Source organism: Rattus norvegicus, chromosome 12 (genome assembly GCF_021556685.1).
Source record: "Rattus norvegicus strain SHRSP/BbbUtx chromosome 12, alternate assembly SHRSP_T2T, whole genome shotgun sequence".
NCBI classification, from domain to species: Eukaryota; Metazoa; Chordata; class Mammalia; order Rodentia; family Muridae; genus Rattus; species Rattus norvegicus.
Genome location: NC_141545.1, coordinates 45,842,601 through 45,869,022, shown reverse-complemented (window position 1 = coordinate 45,869,022; position 26,422 = coordinate 45,842,601). Strand labels below are relative to the sequence as shown.

The 26,422-nt window shown below is 48.1% G+C and overlaps 1 protein-coding gene across 1 annotated transcript in view; it reads left to right on the top strand.

Annotated features, from left to right (window-relative positions):
• Positions 1 to 19,844, top strand: part of Ksr2 (kinase suppressor of ras 2) — a 379,931-nt gene extending 360,087 nt beyond the window's left edge. Inside the window, exons 17-20 of the mRNA NM_001447263.1 lie at positions 6,699 to 6,830; positions 12,132 to 12,261; positions 14,123 to 14,256; positions 16,434 to 19,844. Coding sequence (NP_001434192.1) covers positions 6,699 to 6,830; positions 12,132 to 12,261; positions 14,123 to 14,256; positions 16,434 to 16,440 — 403 coding nt within the window. The 3' untranslated portion in view covers positions 16,441 to 19,844. The remainder of the gene's footprint in view (positions 1 to 6,698; positions 6,831 to 12,131; positions 12,262 to 14,122; positions 14,257 to 16,433) is intronic.
• The last annotated feature ends 6,578 nt before the right edge of the window (positions 19,845 to 26,422 follow it).

Genomic DNA, 26,422 nt, shown 5'->3' with positions numbered 1-26,422 from the left:
CTAGAACTAGCTATGGTCTTAAGATGCGTAGAGGGAAGCAAACAGAGCAATAAACAGAGGAGGGAGGGAGTCCATGAAGGACCATGTATGGCTTCTTCCTCCCTCTACCCCCACAGCAATACCAAGGTCCCTGGCTTGCCAAGAGAATCACACTGACTTTTGTGTCCCAGGGTCCTGGAGTCAGAGCAAGGTTAGGGACGCTGTTGGTGACGTCACTGTGAACCCAAGTATTTACATGGAATGAATGGAGGCTGGATAAGTGTTTTCTTTAACTAGATTTGGAATTGGTCAAAACATTAGATCCGGCCTTCCTGGTGAGCTGTTCCTTGAGGTGAACAGAACACCTGGTACAAACAGCTTAAGGGAAGAAGGCTTTATCAAGGCTTCCAGATTCTTGGATTTCAGTGTGGCTGCTTGGTCCCATGCTCTGGGGCAAGCATCATGGAGGCAGGGCCCAGGTGGAAGAGGAACCTCTTCCCCTCATGGCTGACAGGAAGTGGGAAATGAGAGACAGGAAGTAATCCCTGGAAGATTCACAGCACCCGCGACTCACTTCCTTCAGTGAGGTTCTACCCAGCTGAACCTCCCAAAAGAGTATCGCTAGTTAGGGACCAAGCCTCTAACAGTGAGCCTTTGCGGACCACTTCACAATTACAATGTAACACATGTCTGCGTCTGCCTGCCCGCCTCACTGCAGCAGGTGGGGCAAGAGTCTCTGACTATATTCTTCCTTCTGCTCTGTTGCTGAGACCACACTGCAGAGGCGGGAAAGGAGAAGAGGGAGACTTGGGCACTTTTCCCTTCTACTACTCCTAGAGACCCAGTATGCCACCAAAGAAACCCAGCCATTTTAAAGAAAAGACGTTTTCTTGCCTTGTCCAGACAATGACCACCCCTTCATCTCTGTCCCATCCTGGCTCTCGTCACCATGCCCTTCTAGTGTCGGGAGACATAGTGGAGTCTCAGGAACAGTGCCAAACAGGAGCAAGCAGGTGACCTAGGAGACACCATTGAACATTTGGAGCCCTGCCCAGCAGCTTGGGGGTGGCTGATGGGAGCTGAGGTGAGAAAGCAGTCAAACCAGTAGGCAACAAGGTGACTATGAAACCCAAGTTCACAAGTCTATGTCTCTGTTCAGCCAAGCAGCATGTGGCCACTGAGACCTTCATGGGGTACTTATCAACTGGGGTTACTCTAGCAAGGTAGCGAGGTGGGTGCTGACAAAGTACACAGGTAGTACTTTTCTCCCTTTTCTCAGGCTTCATGATTGAGGCCTGGCTGACTGTTTCTGCAGAGTTTTGTTTCAGGTTTATAGATGGCTACCTTCTCACTATATCCGTGTATTCTCTCTCAGATAGATGGAGGAGAGCTTGGAGAAGAGAAGCAGGGAGCAAAGAAAGAGGCAAAACTCTCATGTTTAGCCTTTGTTTCTGGGTTGGCTAGTTTTGTGTCAACCTGACATAATCTCGAGTCAGCAGAGAGGAGGGAGCCTCAACTGGGGAAATATCTCCATAAGACTAGGCTGTAGGCAAGACTATAGGGCATTTTCTTAGTGATTGATGGGGGATAGCCCAGCCCATTGTGGGTGGGGCCATCCCTAGACTGGTAGTTCTGGGTTCCACAAGAAAGCAGGCTGAGCAAGTCATGGGGAGCAAGCCAGTAAGCCGCACCCCTCCATGGCCTCTGCATCAGCTCCTGCCTCCAGGTTCTTGCTCTGTTCGATTTCCTGTCCTGACTTCCTTTGATGATGAACTCTGATGTGGAAGTGTAAGCCCAATAAACCTTTTCCTTGTCAAGTTTTTGGTCATGGTGTTTATCATGGCAATGGCAGCCTTGACCAAGACAGAAGTTGGTACCAGAAGTAGGGTCTCTCCCTGAGGTCACCACTCCCTTTATTTCATTTTGAAGCAGGTCTTTCTTTAAACGTTTTATCTCCTCGAGTGTGGGACTCAGCTCCAGTACACTTCCTGCTATTCCTTTCTCCTCTAACTATCCACTTGTGTTTCTCTTTGTCCAGCTCGCTCCTTTTCCTTATAGATCTGCTAGATCTCCCAAGGCCATTAATCTAAAACTCTTCAATTTAGCCTCGGGCAGATGTTTAGAACAGGAACTAAAAGCAGCCTCATTCTTTGCCAAAATACCACGATAACAACCTCTAGGCCACTTACTAATATTCTTCCCCTCTGGAACTTCTTGAGCTGGGCCCCCACAGTTCAAATTGCCTCCAGCACCGTCTTTCTTGCTCCCACTAGGAGAGCTCATTAGCCCTGCTTAAAGTGCCCAATTCCCTCCCTAGTCCAAAGTCCAAAGTCCTCCACATTCCTCCAACAAACAGCATGGTCAGACATGTCACAGCATTGCCACAGTCCCCGTGTGTTGGTTTGAATAGGTGTGGCCCCCGTAGACTCATGTATTTGAGTGCTTGGCCCACAGGGAGTAGCACCATCAGTAGGTGTGGCCTTGTTAGAGTCGATGTGGCCTTGTTGGAAGAAGTCTGTTACCATGGGGGCAAACTTTGAGGTCTCCTATGCTCAAGCTAAATCATATAAAATGTATATATACATATATATAATACATACACATATGTCTATGTGTATATATATGAATTGTATAATTATACATTACACATATATAATTATATAATATATGTATTATACATGCATATACACATACACATATTCATACACATACATATATACATCATAGACATATGCATCCTATACATATACACGGCATACAGTAGTATGTGCGTGTACATGCACACACTAGTAAGACGATGCTAGGCAGGTAAAGGTCAATCCTAATGACCTGAGTTCAGTCCTGAGGATCCACATGGCGGAAGGAGAGAACCAACTCCTACAATGTCCTCTACACGCACACTCATACACGCGCACACGCACACACACGCGCACACATGCACGCACGCACGCTCCACCTCCCGCCTCCCACAGATAAATTAAGAAATAAACTTCAAAGGCTTAAAACTAAAGATGTAGCACGAAGAGTAAGTTACTGACACATTCCTTGTACCCAGTGACGGGTTTCACTGTGATGTGCACACATCTTTGTATCGTGTACTCCGCTCGTATTCAGCCTCCTACGGCCCTCTCTGTGCGTCTCCATTCTTTCTGGCCCCTTCTCTTTTCCCCAGTAGCCCCTCTTTCTGCTTTTGTGTCATATAAAAAGCTTGAGCCTACAAGCCCTGCCTTTAGTGACGGTCACATTGAGAGTCCAGACTTTAGCGTGAGAACCTGGGGGACCAGGGGAGTCCACAGGATAGATGACAGGGACTTAACGTTCACTGAGTGTGCGCCCGATGCCGTGAGCCTGTGCAATAGGTAGTGTATTGGTAACAGGACTTCATATAGAGTAACAACTGTACTTCAGACCTACGATCCAGGATGTGAGGGGCTGACTGTGTCTCAACCTCGGGGTTGCTGTCCCTAGAACACTCCAGAGAGCTGCAGGGAAGGGTCTAGTCTCAGAAGTGACCACACAGATGTAGCATGATGCACTTATCACTTTGGCAGCCCTCGGCAGGTGGTTTAGCCAGGTCGAGCCCTGTCTTCTTACCTATACAGTCAAGAGAGAATCCCTTGCGGGTGAGCTTACAAGCAACCCCTTTTCCGACAGGTAACATGGCACACAGTAGGTCTCATCAGAGCGAGACCTACCTGGACTGGAAGCACTGAGGTAACCACGCAGATCCCTGCAAACAGCTGCTCTGCCACCCTCTAGAGAAAGTGTCATTTCAGATGCCAGCCCTGCCGTGCCAGCCATACACAGCCTGTTATTAATCATAATAATAACCATAATGAATATGATTTGGGCTCGTCATTGATGGGCCAGTTGCCGTGGGAACAGGGACACCCTGGGGTGTTTGTACTTAGCCTGGTTCCTAACCCTCTTCCAGGCATGTGCCTATGCCAGCCCTATTTGTATGCCTGCCACACCATCTCCTGTCCCAGGGGTACACAGGCCACCAGTCTCTGTAGTCCTGGCCATGCTCGGGGAAGGTTGTCTAACTCGTTCTTAAGTTCCCTCTTCTGACGTAGACATTCTTTCTTTGGACTGCAATCGCAACCCCATTCCCGAGTCCTCCAGATAAACAGATGTATTTGTGTGTGGGATGTGGTATGTAATCATTTCTACCCAGTAGTCACACAGCCCTGGCAGCTGACAGAGCCCTAAACTAGACACTCTCATATTGTTGTAGTTATCTGAAGTGTAAACGAATGTGCCCACTTGGCCCATGGGAAAATGGAGACCAGAGTCTGCCTGAGGCCTCATAGCTAATAAGCCCAAAATTTGTACCTAAGTCCTTATATGCCAGTAGGTGTTCTTGATTCTAGAAGAAAGATCTCATTCAACTCTGCCAAGCCCAGGGTTTGCTATAGGGTCTGGGCCCTCTGTATTGGCAGGAGACACATAGTATCATGTTCTTCATTTACAATACAGAAATTCTTGACACTGGAATCTGGATCATTCTCTTCTCTAATGTGTATGAAATGGGTAACTTTCAGTGGGGGCTGTTTTTTTCTGCTCAAGGACCTGGAGACATTTCTCATTGCTATAGTTAGTGTGGGGTGTGTGTGTGTGTGTCTGTGTGTGTGTGTGTAGACCAGGGGTCTCATGAAACATGGTACAATGCACAGAAGGGTCCCACCTGACAGATTAGCATCTGCGGTCATGTAGGACACTCAGGATGAGAAGCCCTGAGTTAGAATAGATTTCTTGGTGGCCATCTGACTGCATCTGGCTCCTTGTATAGGAATACAGGGAGTGGATGACTGGCCCCTGTGCTGGATAGAGGGGTACCCTGAGCAGAGCCTCGGGTCACACACAGTACCTGACTGAAACTCAGTGATACCCCCCAGCTCAGTCTCCTTCCTTCAGCAGCTGACTAGGGAATCTCTCGATAGCTATGTCTATCCAGATGGATCTACCGTGTACCCTCTGAGAAGAAAGCGTAACTCGGAGAGCTGCATGTCGAGAATGTTCCTAGCCCCCCTCAGCCAACTAGCAAATGCGTCAGCAAGTCTGGAACCCTGAACCCCCAAACTCCTGCCACCTCATTAAGAGTTTTCTTCTCTATGCCCAAGGTCTCTGAGAGTGTAGGCTGCAAATGGATTTTTAAAGAAAGAACGAACAAGTATGTTCTATCTTCATTTTAATGTGTATTGGAAAAATACTAGTTTCTATTTATGGCCGTGTTAAAAGTCACTTATTAAAATACATTTAAGTTGTTTTATTTTTTTTAAAAAAATGGTCTTAGTAAATCGTTATCTAGATCTGGGCTGCCAGCCAGACAGGTGTAGCTGTGCAGATTCAAGTTTAATTAAAGTGGAATCAGGGGTTGTGAGACGCTCTGTGGGTAGAGGTGCTTGCCGCCAAGTCAGGTGACCTGAGTTCAAACCCTGAGACCATCATGCTAGGAAGAGAGAACTGATTCCTGCAAGTTGTTCTCTGACCACAGCAGGAACAGAGAGAGAGAGAGAGAGAGAGAGAGAGAGAGAGAGAGAGAGAGAGAGAGAGAGAGAGTATGCAGCCCCTTCTCTAGTAATCTTTGATCATTGAAGACTTTATGCAAGGGCCACTTAGTCATGTATCCCCAGTGGAAGGCTCGGGTCTACTGAAGACTTACAAAGCATTGGAACAACCTGGCCTGCCTCCTCCTCTGGGTACTTATCCCAGAGATAGGGATGGACACACAGGGACAGTCACCGCATTTACCTACAGACGTTCACTACACTGTTGTTTATAATGGGGTGAGGGGCAGGTGGGGGGAGACAGTGCCACCTAAAATCATTCCTACGTGGACCACATGTTGCCTTCCTGTGCACTGGCATCTGTTGGTTTCCAGAACTCTCCTCTGGGCACTTCCCTGGGTCTTTGCCTTCGTTTTCCCTTCTGGTTAAGATACCATATTTTTGTTCATGGGGCTGGATCCTCTGCTGCATAGTACTTAGCTCAGATTTGTCCCACATTTGTATATACGTTCCGTTGTGATTCTTCATGTTCTGTTCACCACTATGTGGCCTTTTTCTGTTTAATTCACTCATTGAAAATTGGTCTTTTCCTGACTACTTGCAGGGGCTCTTACCCTGTTGGTTTTGTTCACAATTGCAGGTCTGGTGCCAGGAATCTATGAGAATGCACTATTTGGGGGACTTGAAGTTTTAATCTGTGAGATTTTTGCATAGCTCCCCTAGAACAGCTCTCGGCTTGTGGGGTGTGTCCTGCTGTGGGGGTTGAGCGATTCACAGGGATCACCTAAGACTATCGGAAAACACAGATGTTTACATTGCAATTTGTAACAGTAGCAAAATTATAGTTACAAAATAGCAACAAAAATAATTTTATGGTCGGTCACAACAACAAGAGGAACGGTATTAAAGAGCCACAGTGTTAGGAAGGTTGAGAGCCACTGTTCCAGAGGTAACATTAGACTGCAGAGTGCAACAAGTGGAAACAAGAATGGACGGTATTGAGCAAAGATGGGCATGAGAACAGAGGTGTGGACCTGGACGTGGCTTGGACCTGCCTCCCTGTATCTTCTCTCTGTGCCTCACCCTGGGTCTCAGACATACTGGAGAGTCAGAAAATGCCCTAGGAGAAAGTAGGAAATCGGTTGAGGTGTTTCCAGGACTTGGGATCAGTGCTACAAAACAAGTCTCATCTTGGCTTTGCCTCTCCAGGCGGGATGACAAGTTGCGGATCCAGAACGGTTGGCTGTGCCACCTAGCCCCAGAGATCATCCGCCAGCTGTCCCCTGACACAGAAGAGGACAAGCTCCCGTTCTCCAAGCACTCGGATGTCTTTGCACTTGGGTAAGTGGGCCATGCCCAGTCCTTTGACCTCCACAGTATGGGATTACTGCATAGTGACACCTTTGGAAGAGTCCAGCACATGCTAGCAAAGGCAAGGTGATAGGATTTCCAAGTAAGCTTGAGAGTAGAAAGAATGACTGTAACACATTTGTCTGTCTGGATCCTAACCAATTGCTGGCTATGACAAGTTAACCTATTCATTCATTCATCCATCCATCCACCCATCTATCTGTTCATTGTGTATCGCTTCATTGTTACATTGTTGCAATGTTTGTACATCAATTTGCCAGAGAGCCAATTCCAAGATGGCTGCTCAGGCACACTCAACTGTAGTAAGCGCTCCACTCTGCCAAGTGGAGGCTGCCCAAGCATGCGCCCAACATGCCAACAAAGGGTCTTGTTGCAATTACGAGCTTAAGCCTAAGGAATTACACAGCATCACGCCCATCAGATTTGTTTCCCTTTTTGAATGATGTTTCTAACATGCAACAGGATACTCTGACGTGTTTGTACTTTGCATAATGATGGTGACCAGGGAAATTCACATGTCTGTCACCTTCCAACTTTCTCTGAGTTTGGAAGCATTCTCAAGTTTCCTGATTAGGAGAGCAACTCTAGTTAATCAGAAGGTGCTGTCTCCTTCCAGTGGCTCCTTGTAGGCAAGCCACTAAGTGCAGACAGCCTTCAAGGACAGGAAATATCCCCTCTGCCATTTTAAGTTAGGAAGGAGTTTTGGAATTTATTTGTCTTCTCTTTTCAAGATGCTGGAGGTAAGAGCCAGGGCCTTGCACATGCTAGGCAACGCTATACTTCCGAGTGGCTTTGACCTCTCTAGAGAGATGGTTCAGTCACTGCTTGTCACACAATCATGAGGACCTTCGTTTCTAACCTTAGTGACTATATTAAACAACTGGGTGGCTGGGTGCAGGGGTGGCAGACAAAGATGGGTCCCTAGAACTTAATGGCTAACCATCCTAGCTAATTCAGTACATCTAAACTTAACGAGAGATCCCGCCTCAAACAATAAGGTGGAGAGAAATTGAGGCAAGATATCCAATGTGACCTCTATACATTTGTACAAACTTGCACATGTATATTTATAATCATACTTATATAAGACACATAAGCACATAATACACACATAGACATACACACACACAAACACACACACACACACACACACACACACCCCACCACCACCACCACCAACAGATGAGAAGAAGCAACCAGGAAATAGCTGTCCATGTGCCTTAAATAACCATGCTGTGCCCATCCCCAAAATAGCCCTTATTCATGGGATGGATTCGGAGAGTTGGGAGGCAGTGCTGGGAACAGCGATGGGGGAAGCTGCAGGCTTGTAGATTTGTGCAATTAGACCTGTCATCCCTAAAGCGCATTAGAGAGGCAGTCAGTCTCCTGTAGAAAAGCGCCCCAGTGAGCCCTCACTGTCAGCACCCCCAGATTGCACATTTTAAGAAGATCCTCAGTCCTTAGATCTCCTTCGAGCCCCTTGAGAAGCCATCGCTTGCTGTAACTAGTTAATGCCCAGATCTTTATCTAGTTAGATATCATTATCTGGAACCAAATTGCTGTAATTAAGTTGGTATATTTTTACTGTGAATTTAGCGGAAGAAAAAAATGTAATTAATGAAACATACCAGAGTAAGTAATTGGTTTCCCACCGGAGTTTTCGGCTATAACTTTTTTTTTCCTTTTCTACTCTTTAAAGTGAATTTTCCTCTTAAAAAAAAGTTGGGTTAGGAAGGAAGTTTTAATGAACCATTTATTGGTGACACTGTTGGATTGCAAAGGACCCCTTGCTCTCTCTCGGACTCCAGTCAATTAGGAGCATCCTGTTGCCAGGGAACATCATGTTCAGGAAAGAGTTAGAGCACAGAGAACCTGGCAGAAGTATACGAGTCCTTCGTTCAGCTTTTCACGTGCATGGTAGCACACTGTCTTCACAAACACCTTCCTAAGTTGGGACCACGCTGTCCTGGATTGACTGGCACAAAGAGAAAGGTCAGATGGCTGTGACCTACTGTGTGGCCAACTGGTGGCAGATCTGTGACTCAGGCCAGGATCATCCTCCTTCTATGGCTGGGGCTTTGAACCAAGCAGTCCACAGACCAGGAAGCAAGTCACACTCAAGGCCCCACTTCTGTCTGCTGCAGATTCGTTTTAATTAAACCTATGCAGGAACTGGGGAGATGCCTAAGTCCTATGTATATGCCATGCAGATGTGAGGACCTGAGTTCAATTCCTGCTTCCTACCTAAAAAGCAGGGAAAGGTGGTGCATGCCTGCAATCCCAGCACCAGGAAGGCCTAGACACGTAGATCCCTGGAGCTATCTATCAGCCAGTCTACATGAGCTGATGGATTCCAGGCCAATGAGAAACTCTGCCTAAAATACAAGGTAGAAACAGCATATGGCAGTACCTACCTTTACCTCCATACTCAGGAGGTAGAAGTGGGCAGATCTCTAAGAGTTCAAAGTCAGTCTGGTCTACATAGTAAGTTCGAGACCAGCCAGGGCCACATAGAGAGACCCTGTCACAAGTAAACAAGGTGGACATAACAAGGACTGACACCCGAGGGAGACCTTTGATATCCACAGGCATGTGCATATAAATACATAAGCATGGGCACACATACATGCATGCCCACATGAGCACACATGTACACAAGAAAGAGACCGAAGACCATCCGTGAGCCGAAGTCATTTCCTGGGCTCTGGATGGGGGACTGGGACATGGACCTTGAGTGTCAACAGCTGATCAAAGAGATATCTGAGTCATCTGGTCAACCCCTTCCTGTGTATGGGAGTCAGCTAGCCCAGTCAGGGCATGGTCCATCAGGGCCAGCAAGTCATCAACCAATCAAAGCATCAGAGTAAAATGACGAACCAAGCATTAGGCATGAGGCTCAGCGGGGAGTGCTTGCTTAGGGTGTGCAAGAGGCCCTGGATTCTGTCCCAGCAACTCAAAACCAGACCAGCCCCGCCTTCATCCCAAGACCCTGTCAAGATGACCTTCATGCTCCCACACTGAAGCCATTGATTGAAGGGGTACACTCACCACATTCGACATACCGGGTCCCATCCCCAGCACCAGAGAAAATAAAATCCAGATTTTTTTTTCTCGTATCTACTCAGGACAGTGAACCGTTAGAACAAGCTGTTCATTTCTAGAATTTTCCATTTGATTTTCAGACCCTAGTTGAATGTGAGGAGTTGGAACGTGGTAAGAGAAATCCCAGATAAGGGGGACCACCGAGTGCTTTGAGAAGCGGTTACCCATCACAGCCGGGAGCCTTCTCTCTCTCGTCATGTAGACATTAAATATTTATTTTTTAACTTTATTTTAATTTTTGAGCTGGTATAATCACATCGTTTTTCCTTTCACCCCCATTCCTCCCACTTTGCTCTTTTTCAAATTCATGGTCCCTTTTCTCTTTTAGTTGTTATTGCAGGCTTGTATATGTGACATGCACATGTATGTACATGCATTTTCTTAAATATACTCGATCTGTGTACTGTCACTTGTAGGTACATTTTCAGGACTGACCATTTGGTATTGGATGACCAGTTGGCGTGTTCTTCCCCAGGGAGGACTGTTTCTCCTGCCCTCAGCATCCTTAGTAGCTGTGGTTCTTTTCACAGGGTTGAGAACTTCTGGGCTTTCCCAACTTTAATGTGGCCTGTTGCCGTTGTCCTTGTCAAGCTCATGCTTGGGCAGAACATTTAGGGACTAAGGAGACGATTCTGCAAGTTTCAGGCCATCTAGGGCTACATGGCTATGAACGCTTTTGCTCTCTCAGAAGTCTAAAGTTTGGTTCCCAGCACCCTGGCAGCTCACAACTGTAACCCCAGAATCTCTGATGCCCTCTTCTGGCCTCCACAGGCACCCACAGTTGTGTGCATATAACCCCACACACTCTTAATTAAAAATAAAACACAAGTTTAAATAAAATAAAGTTGCCCATGAAGATTTGAGTTAACACAGTCCTTGATCCATCAAAAGAATGCCGAAGTGCTTTATGTTCCTTAAAGAAAAGCTCCTCCAGGAGCAGGGGTTGAGGGAGGAAACATTCTTTCCTGGGGTTACTGAGATATTTCCTGAGGTGAGAGACCTGCTTCTCAGGGAATGGAAATTATTAGCCATAGTATAGCTCAGTGATATGCCAGCTTCCCTGGGAGAGCTCATCCACCACCGTACTCACCGCTGATGGTGCCTCATTTATATACCATCCAGCTGTCACCCCATCCACGGTCAAAGTCTCTGTCAGCATCTTTTCTCCCTTTATTGCATTGCTGTGACTTATGGGGCATGCAGCATGGCAGATACGCAGCAGAGAAATCCTAGCACTGTGTCCTGATGCTTGGTGTCCCACAGAGACATTCTCCCATTGACAGAGAGAGAAGGGGCAGTATTGGCACCACATCATCCTGCTAGCATAGACTTAGTTCAGTCTGCATCACAACCAGTATGTCTCTTTCTGCTATCCCACACTACGATTCATCTTTACAGTGTACAGGTATGAATGTAAAAGCTTCTTGCCCACTACTCCTCACCATCATGTTGATTTCCATAATATTCCCAAATCCATGCATTTATAGTGCTTTAAAAGACTCCCACATATGGTCTTCATCATCCCATTTCTTACACTTAGAGTGATCTATTGAGAAATTTTCATGCCATCAAAATGTCTTGCATTTAAATATTCTCCAGGCAATATGCTGCTGTTTCATTTAAAAGAGTCACCATCATAATACATCTGCTGACTACTACTGAGATGTTACTCTGTTTCCACTTTTTTCGATGTTACATGTAAGACCAATCTCCAGGCAATCGTTTCATTTAAAAGAGTCATCATCATAATATATCTGCTGACTACTACTGAGATGTTACACTGTTTCCACTTTTTTCAGTGTTACATATAAGACCAAAGAGGACAACTTCATGAACAAAGTATTCAAATAGCATGTTTCCAAGTATAGAATTTAAATATATAATTGCGAGTGGCCACCACACTGTGTTAAATTATTCAGGTACAATTTGTATCCATCCTGACATCAAAATAGGTATTCTTAAACAATGCGCCTAATGTCTAACTTCAAGAGGGTTTTAAACAAATTGCCAACCCCTTGCAAAGAGATTGCAGAGGGAAATGGCTAGCCAGGAGGCTACCCCTAAGCCAGGATGCTACTCCTGTTTGTGCAGTGGGTGAAGAAAGGGGCCCCAGGGTCACAAATGGCACACCACAGCAATGCCTCACTAACTTCTTCCACTGTCTGGCAGCACCATCTGGTATGAGCTCCACGCCAGGGAGTGGCCATTCAAGACCCAACCAGCAGAGGCAATAATTTGGCAGATGGGCGCAGGAATGAAACCCAACCTCAGCCAGATTGGCATGGGAAAAGAAATCTCGGTAAGTCCTATGAGAGGCAGGGTCTAGGGACAGGGAAAGAGGCAGACACAGTCCTGGGATCTCTTGGTCCTGGGTATGAAGGTTATGCAGACTTTCCCAGAGAGTAGCAAGAAAGTGACCTCCTTGGAGCTTAAAGGGCAAATTCTCAGCACTATGCCTGCAATCCCAGGTGCCTGCCACCAGGGGCGCAACAACTTGTTTACCTTCTTGGCAATCGATTGCTGCTTCAGATAAAACCAAAGAATACCTGGTCTGCTACTTTTTAAAAGACTATTCATTAAAATATCACAAACAGTATTAACACTCATTTTCCTTGCATCTAATGATAGTATGAGCCATCGTCTAATTTAAAGTATGCTAGACAGAAACCAAGGAGCCTGGTGGTAAGCGAGTAGTCATCCTCTTATACGCAATGGGGAGAACACTGACCAGTAAGCCAGGAAAGCAGTAATTACCCTGAGTGTTTGTCAAGACCACCTGCCTCCAGGTTCCTTTTCCTGAGGAAGGAGATAATGAAAATTAGCTTTTCTCCCCTGAATCTTCGAGGGTCATCCACTAATCTAGTGGGAGGTAGCTAGCAACTTCAGGATTCCTTCTATCCCTTGCTTTCAAGAAAATTGCCAAGAAAATCCCAGCAGCTACTACCTATCAGTCTTGACAGGTCTTGGGCCTTCTAGCATGGAGCCTCCCCGGCTCACTAAAGAGACTCATGAGGTAGGTGAAAGAGGGGAAGGAGGGAGAGCCAGAGGGATATGGTAAATGGATAGATTAGGATAAGTAAGGGAAATGATATAAAGAAATGATTGTGCTTTGTAGACAGATAGATGGATGAATGGGTGGGCAGTGAGTGGACATAGAGGTGAGAGAGTGTAGATAACTTATGTGTGGATGAATGTTGGAGGGATAGATGATGAATGAGGATGGGTAAGTTCAAATGGATGGATGGATGGATGGTGTGAACAGGTGGTATATAAATAGATAATAGATGCTGGATGAAGGATGAATGGATGAGTTGATAGATGGATAGGTAGATGATGAGTAGACTTATGGGTGGTTGGGTGGGAATGTGTATAAACGGATAGGCAGATGGTGGCTAGTGAGTGAATGCATAGATGGATGGCAGGGGTGACTGTGGATACGAATGGGTAGGTGGATTGTGGTTAGGAATGGATGGACGGATAGATGGATGGATAGATGGAAGGATAGTAGTTAGTGAATGGATGGATGGATTGATGGATGAATGGATAGATGGATAGATTGATGGATGGATGGATAGATGGATGGATAGATAGATAGATAGATAGATAGATAGATAGATAGATAGATAGGTGTGATGGCTGTGTATATGAGTGTATAGATGGATGGATGGGTGGATGGATGGATGGATGGATGGATGGATGGATGGATGGTAGTGAATGGATGGATGGATGCATGGATGGGCAGATGGATAGATGGATGGGTTGATGGATAGATTGATGGATGGATGGATGGATGGATGGGTGGATGGATGGTAGTGAATGGATGGATGGATGCATGGATGGATGGATGCATGGATGGATGGATGGATGGATGGATAGAGGGATGGGTTGATAGATAGATGGGTATGATGGCTGTGTATATGAGTGTATAGATGGGTGGTGGCTGGTGATTGAATGGATGGATAGATGGGTGGGTAGGATGATTATGTTTATGAGCGAGTAGATTGATCAATGGGTTGAAGGGTGGTTAATGGAGAGGTGTGAAGTGGACCAGCTGGATGCACAAATGGCTGAGCCAGAGCAAGGCCTGGGCGCTGAGACTTAGATGAGAACTCAGGAAAGTCACCGCTTAGATCCAGTCATGGCTCACTGGTTCCTTCCAGGACATACTGCTCTTCTGCTGGGCCTTCGAGCAGGAAGAGCGGCCCACCTTCACCAAGCTCATGGATATGCTAGAGAAACTGCCAAAGCGGAACCGCCGTCTGTCGCACCCCGGACACTTCTGGAAGTCTGCAGAGTACGTGTTAACCCCAGCACCTGCCTTGCTGCATTACCTGTTGATCTTTGTCTCCTTTTTGCTCCCCTCCCCCAACACTTCCCTCAGCTGGCCCCATCCTGACTTGTCTACCAGTGTGTCTGTCCTGGGGAGCCCATTATGACACTGGGGTCAAACAGTATCTGCCTGTGGCTGGCACAGTGACCTCGCCTTAGCTCTTCCTGATGACAGATACTGTCTCAGTCTGAACAGCACATGGAAGGACCACGTCCCATCTGTCATGTGACTGGGGTCTCCTCCATGAAGCTGACAGGCAGGGCCCTTCCCACCTGAGCCAGCACCTGCCCCATCGTAGCAGATCGCAGCTCCCAGAATCCTTCTTTGTACAAGTCTAGAGACAGGGAAGGCTCCCAGCTTTTCATCACCTTCTGCATCTGCTTTCTTCTTAGGAGGCTCCATGCCCCTCCTCACCCCTTTGCCTTAGCTGTAGGTCCATTGCCTCCTCCAAGACTGGGAGCATGCATTTTACCCTGGGGTCCCCCTCCCCAGGCCTGCCTCCATGACAGATACCTCTTGAAGATGTGAGGAACACTGCTTAGGGGGCCTCATTTCCTGTTGTCCCCCTAGGCATTTCCAGGGAAACTCACACACACACACACACACACACACACACACAGAGAGAGAGAGAGAGAGAGAGAGAGAGAGAGAGAGAGAGAGAGAGAGACACTCAGTCGTACGCACACCTCCATACACAGGAGCATCCCACGGAAGTACACCCTAAGGCCTGTTCACAGAGGAAATTCAGGAACAGACCCAGGCAGTTACTTAATGATACTGTAAGGCATGCGAGACAGGTGCATACACACACTTAACATGGCCCTCGCTATTCACCAGGCATGCCTACACACAGATACATAGATATCGGTTACACAATGGGACCCCATGAAGCCCCTCAAAGTCCCAGGAGAGCTGGGTGAGGAGACATCCCTGGCCTCTGATCTTCACATGGCTTCTCATCCCAGAGGCCCACCTTTCCCCCTGGGACATTAGAAAGGACACAGGATCTACCATCAGAGGGGCACAGGTTGGAATTTCCTCTCTGCTGTTAATAGTTGTGTGGCTTGGGCATACCCATGGGCTTCCCTGAGCTATAATTTCATGCTCTGAACATTGAAGGCAGAAGAACCCACAGTGGGAATACTGTGAGGGCCCAGGAAGGTCATGTGCTTGGCACCGGGCACACCAAGCCTCAGATAACTAATGTTCACTCTATCCTGGAAACCATGGTGTGCCAGGAGGAAGTAAGAGCCTCAGACTGGCATCGCAGTGGCACTTAGAGCCAATCATGCAAGAAACAGGAGGCAGTTCAAACAGGCTCTACACTGCCTGCTAAGAGAGTCCAGAACAGGGAAAGAACTGACTTGGGAGTTCAGGCAAGACCTCAGAATATCTGGTGCTCTAAAACTTGAAGGTCTTTTGGGCTAGCCCCTAGTGGCCCGAGAGCAAAAGCATTCAACTGAGCAGAAGGACTTAAACTCACTGAGAATCGAAGAGGCAGAAAACCTTGCTTTCTAGGCTCTGCTCTGGATGTAAACTGAAGAGACTAAAGAAACAGAGAAGTAAGTTGTGATCCTGTGTCTCGTGAGGCTAGAAATCCTGTGGAATTTTCCACCAGTCTTCTGTTATTCGTTCTGTGTGCTGAACCCCCGTGGGGGGTGGGATCCGAGTCCATTCTAAGAGGCACAGGCAGGATCGCCAGGGTCTGCTGCTGTTGCCAGTGTCAAATCTGCAGCACAGGTTTGGTCTGACACCCCAGGTCTCCATTCAACAATGTGTCAAGTTTTTCCCAACCTAAACAGTGGACTCCCCACTGTAGTGAGGGAGTTCTGGGTTCAAATTTCGACCCTGATACTTCTCATAGCTAAATCACATAACCTCCCTGAGCCCCAATTTTTATTTGGAAAAAGGATTCAAAATGCCACAACTAAACCTCTCCCCAGGTTCAAATGAGATCAGGGACAGCCCACACTCAGTGTAGAGTCTAGTGCCCAATAGACCTTGGTCAATAGGAGTCCCTCTTCCTTGGAAAGGGCAGGAAGCCACAGGAAGCCACCCTCTGAGAAGATGTTAGCACATAAAAGATGTCATCGTGGGACCTACATCGCTGTAACCCACCCTTTCGTCTCTCCTCCTTCCAGGCTGTGACCATGGACATTGGCCAGCATCAGCTGCCTCACCCCCAAACCACCTCTGTCCCTCTGCTCTGCCCTCTGCCAGCTCATGAGGCCCAGGCTCACCATCAGGGAGTCCTGCCACCGCTCAGCCTGGGAGACCTGCGTGACGGACAACGTTGCAGAGGCTGTCCACACCTTCGACTTGTACCCCGTTACTCAGGCAGGATCAGGGACCACTGAACTAGGATCAAACTGGGCCAGAGAGGGTCCCGTGCCTGGCGTGAAGAGCTGCAGACTGAGCACAACACCTCTGGGCTGCGGGGACCAAGACACACGCCCTGGGGGCAGACGCGGACTCACACGCTGGACCAGTGTGCGTGTGTGTGTGTCTACAGGTGGACGGGGCCAGCTACTTTCCTTCCGCCGGGATGAGCCAGCTATGGAGTGCCCCAGCCGTGCTATCCTGGAACACAGGACAGAGAACCAGAAACAACACACCTGCTCCGTTGTCAAGGCTCCCAGGCCAAGGTCAGGGTAGGGAGGGGGTAGACTGAGCTTGCAAACATCTGTTCTCAGAGGCCCCATTCCAAGCTGGAAGTGACTGGTAGCCGCCAAGCACACAATTCCGAAGACAGTAGGCAGTCCTGTGTGTCTTTTTAGCACAGAGCCTCTCCGAGGACCAGTCCCTGACCTCCACCCTCCTCCTGTTTTGTAAGAACATTGTTCTAAATCACCTCTGCCCACACTATCCCGGGCACCTGGAGACCACCATAGCGTCTCAGCTGATATGACATCTGGGGGCCCTTGACAGTTCACCATCATCCATGGCTCCCCCAAAGTCTGAGTCCTGAGAACGGGAGCTGTGACGAGAGAGGTCTAGTGAGTTTTCTCTGTGGCGCTAGCACTGCTGGGGTTAAGTTCTCCCACCATGATGGATGCGGTCCTGGGTGTGCATGATGGGTTACACGGGCGTGCGTGTAACTGTTTACAACGGTCTCCCTGCCTCTCACCGGCTGTGTTCCTTGTCAGGGAGGTGAGGGGAGAATACACAGAGAGGTTTCCAAGGTCTCTGCCCTCGCCTGGTGCTGAATCCTGAGTGGTTTCCCCACTGAGGACCCTGGGACCCTGGGGCCCTCCCTTACTGTGCCCACTCAACATCCTGTCTCCCGAGCCTTTCTTCATTCCTTGCTGGAGATGGAAGCTTTTCTGGTTGGTGTTGGGCTGCACCCCTCCCCCACACACAATATCCTCCCTGAGGCATGTTGGGGATGGGTACAGAGTGAATGGGAAGGAGAGCCCTAAGGTCATTGCTCCACTCGTCCCCAGCAATCGGACCTGACAGGAGAGGAAAAGTTGTCCCCAAGCAGAGAAGTAGCAGAGGTAGCTAGGCAGCGAAATCCAAGCAACACACAAAACCATCCCCCTTTTTGAGTGGCCCTAATAGATTCGTACCCTGGGACCAAGCATGCATGCATAGCAGGAAGACTGATTGACAGTAGTCAAGCTTCTAGAGAGAGAGACGTACCCTATGACACCCTCAAGTCTTTTCAGGTCCTTCTCAAACCTCTTTGCAACGCTCCTGCTGTCTGCACCTGGGGTCCTGGGACCCACCCAAGTTGTTTCCATGTGAACATCCCTCTCCTGGTGACATCTGTCTCTGTGGCTCAGCTTTTGTGCCTCTCACAGACGGTTCCCATACATTTGCTCATGGCCCCAGGCTCTAGAGTCGCTAAGGACCGTTCTCGACAACAGCTGTAACCCCATCTAACAAGCCCCGTTCTGAATATATCCCTGTGGCCAGGGCTGGGCATCTTAGAATTTCTTGTTTCTCTTTAATCCCATCAGGACCTCTTTGGTCCACGGACCCCAGTCTCTGTCACAGGCCTTTGTATCTTGGAGGAAGTAAGAGAGGAGAGGACCAGGGAGGACTGAACCACTGGGACCCTGAAGTGTCCCCGGGAACTGGGGCCCACTCATCTTCTCCTGTTTGTAGCTGAATGACCCAGTCGGGTACAGTTCTGGGTGCCCCAAGGAAGCCAGAGGAAGGCGTCTCATCAGGAAGGAGTAACCAGTCACCTGCATCCCAGGGGTCTCCCTGCACTTAAGCTGGGGTCTACAGTCTTTCACACATCCACAGATGAATGTGGTGGTAACCTGCCTGTAATCCTGGCACTCTGGAGGCTGAGGCAGGAGGATAACAGGTCTGGACTACATACGATTTCTGAGAGGCTGTTAGTGATTAAGTACTTGGATGATACAGGGTGAGTCTGGGCCTTCCCTGCTCCTACGCCACTCTTCCACTTACAGGGTCTGGGTCTCTTGGATCTAGGTCAAATGTCACCTCTTCACCCTCGCTCCTCCCTGACCTCCACACCCACCGAGACCTGTACCTGGGCTGCAGGCTTCATCACTGGCTTCCCTCCCTACCTTCAGCTAACCGGCTGTGGCTTGCTAGTAGCCCCTTAATGTACAGATATCTGAATTAAGGAATTAAAAAAAATCAGTCTCTTCCCTGAGGAAGCAGCTGGGGGAAATGTATTCCTTCACCTTGTACAGAGCCAATGGAAAGAGAGGAGGCCATGCAGTTAGAAACATTTCCCCTCCCAACTGCTGGCCCATCCAGCAGATCGCTTTGTACAATGTCCCTTGTTCTGCCAGACCAGCCACCCGCTCCACCAACACCAAATGGCTTCTGTTCCTGCTTTACACTGCAAATCCTTCAAGACATGGGCTTCAGAGGGGATGAGTCCCTTCAATCCTTGTACTGGGACATCATCTATGTCCCCATCCCCAGAGCTAGATTAGAAACTCCAAGTAGCTCCTTGGATTGTTTTGTGGGGGTTTAACCCCTTACTGGACAAAGAGATGGGAAGCCATTTCCCCATGTGCTCCTGTTTTCTGTAGCAATTTTGAACTCTTGACCAATAGAAATCCTAGACTGGTGTTGCTAGGCAACCGACTGTATCCAGGATACCCAGAGTAGGAGGTGGGTAGAGCTCTTGTCCAACACACACAAAGCCCCAAGTTCCATCCCCAGTACCACATAAACCAGGTGTGATGGTGCATGCCTACACCCCCACACAAGAGAGGTGGAGACAGGAGGATCAGAAGTTCAGGCTCATCCTTAGTTATGAGTGGGTTTGAGAGCAACCTGGGCTACATGCGACCTTGTCTCGAGAAATAATTTCTGCAAATTCAGGACACTTGGCACCTCATACTCCATGTTCATGTCCTGCCTGTGCCACAAGCATGCACAAAGCCAGACTTTCCTCATCTCCCGTATCCCTTGTCCCATTTTGCATGTGGTCACCTAAGGTGCACAGACAAAGAAGAACCACTCACTTAACACTTCACTGGGGGCATCGAGCTCCAGCCTGCAAAGTGGATTTTTACATCCTTTGCAACTGAGGGTGAAAAAAAAAAGTCAAAAGAAGAAAAATATGACTCGGGCAAATTCAAGGCAATTCAAACTTTCCGCCAGTCCCATATTGTCCCTAGCATTGGCAAAACTATTTGCAAGACAGCCCCTGTGACCTGTAGAGTCAAAATATCTTGTGGCTTGGTCTGTGGCCAGTTTGGCTGGCCTATGATATAGCGGGCTGTCTTAGTGGTGAGACTTCAGGGGGGGCACCCTACAGGAAATGCAAAGGTTGAAACGGAACAGACAGCTCCCTGACCCTGACTGGCCAGGTGTGGTGCTAGCTAGGATGTGAGTCAAGCCCTTGAGGCTGCTGTGAGCTATCAGATGTGTCCAACCCACAGCCCACAGACCGCATGTGCCCCAGGACAGCTGGGAAGGTGGCCCAGTACAAAACTGTAAACTGACTTAAAAACATTAAGGGTTTTTATTTTATTGTAGTTTGTTTGCTTTTTTTTTTTGGTGTTTTTTTTTTCCTTTTCCATTTTTTTCTAACTCAAGTATAGATGACAATGTCGTGTCTCAGTGTCCATGGCATGAGATCACAGCTAGCTAGACTTCAAGGCTGCCTGGGTCAGCCAGTGACGTCAGCACACAGGCCGGCTTACACAACAGTTGCTCATTTCTCTCAGATCTGGGGTGATCTCTGAGGTGCCTTCCTGTAATCTCTTGCCTCTGGGATCATCTTTTTCTGAGACCACTAGTAAAACCGCCTTTCTCCTTGGACCTCTTTGAAGACTCTCTGAATGTATGTTGGAGATTTCCAACAGGTGTTGGGGAAGACTCAATAATATGAGCCTTATGGGGGTCATCATCATTCCTGTACCAATGGAGGTGACTGAGGCTGTGGGTTTTCAGTACCTACAGACCTCCCATCTCTGGCTTTTCATTCCCACTCTGGGCAGAACTTTGAGTCCCCACATGGGCCCTTCATCTCCTCATGCCCTGACTGTCTTCTTTCCACACATCCACCCTCCGAGGGACTGGTCTTGTTCTGAGAGTGATTCTGGTGAAGCTGAGCCTCCCTCTGCCCCATGTTGGCTTCTGTGACAAACTACCAAGAGGCTTGTCACCATGAAGATGCATGCTCTCGCCATCCTATAGATTCAAAGTCCGAACACAAGATGGCCCCAGGACCAAGCCCCTCTGGAATTTGTCTGGGAGTGTTTTCTTCTTGCTTCTTGACGTGTAGTGGTATGTGATAAGCTCGGATGTTCCCTGGCTTGTGGAAACGTCTCTCCAACCTTTACCTTTGACTCCACCAGTCACAATGATGATCTTGCATCTGTCTTCCTGTGGCTTGTTTTATGAGGACCCAGTCCTGTTGAATCAGGATGCTGTGAATTAGTTATTTTGTAACTTGTGATTGTAACCAATGCTGGCTAGAAACAGCATAGGGGAGTAATTACATGGTTTAGGCTCACAGTTTCGAAGGGCTCGGTCCATAGCTGCCTGACTCTGTTTCTGGGCCTTTCTTGAGGCAGGTATTCATCCTGGTAGTATGAGAGTAAGGAGGAGGAGTTTCTTCATGGCAAACAGGGAGCAAGGAGCAATACAAGAAGGAGTCAGGGTGAGATGTGTCATTGCCACTTCCTCCAGCTAGGACCTTTCAGCATCACATTGTGAATCTATCCAAGGACTTGTGGGTTAGGTCAGAGGTATCAATATATCTCCAGAAAGTTCTTCACAGATACCCAGAGGTACTTCATTGATCTCTTGAAAAGCATTTCTTAATTCTGTCAAGTTGTCAATCAAGATTACACTCCACACTGCTTCAAGGGCCTGCACGAACCTGTTTCCAATCAGGGCCCATTCCGAGGCTCTCGGGCACTACCTAAACCCCAGCACTCTCCCAGCAACTCTCCTTTGAATACATATGCCATCTTGCTTTCTTTGTGGCAAAACCCTGGGTCTCCCAGAGACAGATTTCCCAGAATCCCTGGGCCCCTTCTCAATCCTACCCATGTCAGACATGCCCCATCCTTGACTCCTGATAAGACATAGACTTCAGCACATGAGTGGTTAGAGTAGGCAATGTGGAAGTACCAATAAGGTTATTGAGATGAGGATCTAGAAAGATCTATGTATTAAAAAAAATCTAGAAGGATGAAGATCTCAAGCAAGGAGAGTGTGTGCCTGCTAATGCTCCTGCCACTGTTCCCCCTTCCTCTGCCCTTGGCAGACATTGCTAATCAATCTCAGCACAGCTTCTAACTACAGTCATAGAGCATTTGCCACAAAGGCCCTGAATGTGACTATGTGTGCTGCTGAGAAGGGAAGGTAGTTTCCCCCCCCCAGAAAGTCCCCTCTAATAAACATTGGTGGTTTTAGAATTCATGCCTCAGAATTTTCCAGAGACCCAAATCACTCAGGGTCCCCGTAGTGGATAGTCTGCCTGGAACTGTACAAGAGTTAATTTCCCAACTGGGAAGAAAACTTAGCCAACTGGGAAAGGCTTCTTTCCTGGTAACCCTGCTGCTAATACTATGTTGAAACTGTTGAAATGAAGGAACTGACTCTAACTGCTTTTTGGCCTCTTTCTGCAAGGGAATCTCAAAATCAAGTTTTTACCCAATGGCCTCTGGGATCCACTCTCTCTACTCCTGAACTCTTTTTTTTTTTCTTTTCTTTTTTTCGGAGCCGAGAACCGAACCCAGGGCCTTGCGCTTACTAGGCAAGCGCTCTACCACTGAGCTAAATCCCCAACCCCTACTCCTGAACTCTTAAAATGCCACTGATAATTAGGGTAGTGACCAAGAAGACCTTCCCTGGCCCGTCTCTTCATCGCCTGACCCATTCCATCTCTTGCCCATGTGCTGAGAAAGACTGAAAACTAGTCATCATCATGCACTTACTCACGTTCGATCTGCAGACCAGCGCTCCTCTCCACAGAGCTGGCAGCCATTGTTGATGGCTACAGGATAGATACATTATGGATCATTAGATGTGGAAGTCTGAGGGTTCCAATCAAAGCCTGGCTATTTCTTCATGTTTTTAAACTGCCTTGACTTCTCTCAATGACCGACTTCAGATGCCAGGATATGAGAAATGCTAGGTCCAGGGATGGTGGGGATGATTCTGTCCAGTGGCAGACAATACCTGAGAAGCAGCCAATTATGAAGATAGAGGTTTTCCATGTACAGAAGGCTGGGAGAACTCAAAGGGGTGTGGCCAGTTATGTACAGAGGTGAAACTGAAGTCTGAAGGAAGAAGAGAGGCAGGAAGGTCAGACTGGCTGAATCTTAGTGCTGTTGACCTTGGACCCAGTCAGTTCTTAGATTTCTGTCATAGCCCAGGCTAGCCTCAAACCCTTGATCCTCCTGTCCCTGGTAGAGAAACAGCGACTAAATGGTGTGATAGAATGTGACTGCTCTGTCCCTTATCTGGCTGTCACCGATGGAAAGTTCCCTGTGTCATGCCCCTAATCAGATCCAGGGGACCCAATGACCCAGAATTGTAGGGGACAGAGGAGAAGGTGGGCATTACAAGAGGCTGGAGCTTGGAAAGCACTTTGGAAATTTGATACATGTGACCACCAAGCACCACCCGGGGAAGAAACTAGGTCACTGGGACTCTGTCCCCTGAGGGTCCACTGACTGTCCCCGGGTGTCTCTGCTGTACATAGGCCAGTCACACACCCTTCTAAAAGCCTGCTCTTGTTTGCTTTTGTCTCTTCACCATACTCCCCGGCCACCTCTTCCAATGGCGCCCTGACTTATCAGTCACCTGACCCACAGACCCCTGTGGACACACTAGACAGCCTCATCCTAGGTTGTCTTGGCATGGTCTCTCTCTGTGTACAGCGAGTTCCCTCCATGAACGAGCTGGTGGACATCAAAGACACACAGGGACATGGAGATGAGTTGATGGAAAAACCTCCACGCCCCACATAATTCTCGAATGTGACGGGCCAAGTGATGGTTTATTATCAAAGAGGCTGACAATGACCCAGGGCTCATTGTGAGTCCCGGGCTGAATCTGTTATGGAGCCTAAAGTGCGGGAGAGACTGCCTTAGACTCGGTGGGGTGGGGGTTCCCATTACTGCAAGTATCGATATGGGCTTGAGGCACAGAAAACAGCACCTTGGCCGACTGTAGAACTCCCTGGGGTGGGGGTGGGGTAAATGAATGGGGCTCACAGCCCAACTTCAGCCTGATTCAACTCGTATTTCTCCTGCCCCTTCCTCTGGCTGCCCGTGACCTCGCCAACAGGTCCTTAGCATTCTCGGTCCTTCTGGAGCATACTTTGGACACTGTTATCCTTGTGGAACCATTAGCACTTGCTGTGTTGCTGGTTCCCAGGGGAATGGCTGCAGTTAAAAAAAAAAAACAAACAAACCAGCACCTCCATAGTGCCCTGGTCTCTGTCATCTCAGCACCTAACTGAATCTTCCACCCCAAAGCGTACCTCTCAGGATATCCCCGGGCACATGAAGCTGAAATGGAGAGACAGTGGGTATCTCCCACGCACTTAGATGCTGATGGCCTGGGGACTATAAACAGGGACAGTTGGGTCTCCTAAGAAATAGCTCCTTGGTATAGGATGCTGGCATCTACCAGAGGGAAACCGAGATGTCTCCATCCCCTGACCACTAAGGCCTTTGTAGAAGCGGGAATCTCTTCCTCCTGACCCACGACCCCAAGGTCAAAGCCAAGAGCATCGTCTGCGGCACACAAGTCGGTCTCCATGGGCACACAGCCTTGCCAGACTCTACAGCCCAGGTTCCCACTCCAGACATGTTGTTCCTACATCCCTGACCCAATGATCTTTCTAGGGGTCTGTCACATGTCCTAACAGGTGGACAGCTTTCTATGTCACCAACCTGAGGGAAATCCCTCCTTGTAAAAAGGCTTTCTCTTTGTAAATTATTCTGTTGCCTTTTTCTAAACACAAAGTATATATACCTATAAATGCTATATATATATATTATATATGTGTATATACATAAAGACTACTTCTTGTACAGCCCTCCACGGACCTCAGGCCCACTGTTTTCTCCGTGTCTGTCTGTACCGACTGTTGCAGAACGAGCTGATGTATGACCTTGGTTCTCCATTTCCCTTCTGGACCACTGTCTCTTCCTTTTCCTTTTTCGATCTGTCTTGCTGTCTGTCTCTCTCACGCATCGCCAACACATTGCTGGCAAAGAATGTTTGGTTTAGGTGCCATCCAAGAAAGCAAGCAGGATGGATGGATGGCTGAGTGGGTGGATATGTATGTGAATGGATGGATGGATGGTTGTGTGAATGGATGGGTAGATGGGTAGGTAGGTATGTGAATGGGTGGATGAATTGATGGGTGAGTGGATGAATAGGTATGTGAATAATGGATGGGTGAATGGATGGATAGGTATGTGAATGGGTGGATGGATGGATGGATGGATGGATGAATGGATGGGCAAGTAGATGAATGAGTATGTGGGTAGAAGGATGAGTGGGTAGATGATTGGATGAATATGTTGGTAGATTTATGTATTAGTAGGCAGGTGAGTGGATGGATGGATGGATGGATGGATGGATGGATGGATGGATGGATGGACAGGTGGATGGATGGATAAATGGATGGATGGATGGATGGATGGACAGGTGGATGGATGGATGGATGGATGGATGGATGGACAGGTAGATGGATAGAGGGATAGATGGATGAGTGAGTGGATGGACAGGTGGGTGGGTGGGTAGACGAATGAGTAAATGGCTAGATTGATGGATGTGTGGGTAGGTGAGTTGATGGATGAATGGGTGAGAGTTTGGAGATGAATGATTGGATGGGAGGGTGGGTGGGTGTATAGGCAGGGGTTAGGTAGCTGGATGGATGGATGGATGGATGGATGGATAGAAGGATGGATGGATAGGCAGATGGGTGGGTGGGTGGTCCACTCTGTATATTTGTATAGATCATTTATAAAGTTTTCTACACTTCTCAAAAAAAAAAGTATTTCTAACCTTGGCTGTTGGACAGTCTGTGAGCCTGCGAGCCGGCAAGCCTGTTGTTTCTTGTGTTTAGTGCAATGTTAGTGAGAATCCAATGTCTGAGTTATTTATGCCAATAAAGAATTTGAGAATTACTGCATCCGCTGCCATCACTCTGAGCTCTGCTGTTGTCTGTTGGATGAAAGGAAGCCTGGGGAGGGAGGGGACAATGGTTGCTAACTGCCCTGATGATGCTGTGTAACAAAATGTCCCCCAAAGTTCGCCACTTACAACAACGAATACTTCATGCACCTGGGGCTGTGAATCTAAGAGGGTCCTTTGAGGCTTCTGCTCAGGTTCAAGGTCAGATAGAAGGTCATTCCATATGTGATCAGGTGGACATGAAAGCCAGACCAGAATGAACAAAACCACATGCAGACCATTGCCTCTAACCACAGCCACCAACACTACACTGGCCAGGACTGGTCAGATGACGCAGCCTTTCACGGAGTGGTTGCAAACCACCAAGGTATAAGCTAGCAACATCCACATGGGGGGCAGGGCACCGATGTGGTTCCCTGGAGAGATGAACGTGGTATGGCACAGTAGTCCCTGTGGTCACACTAACCGCTGTGTGTGTGTGTGTGTGTGTGTGTGTGTGTGTGTGTGTGTGTGTGTGTGC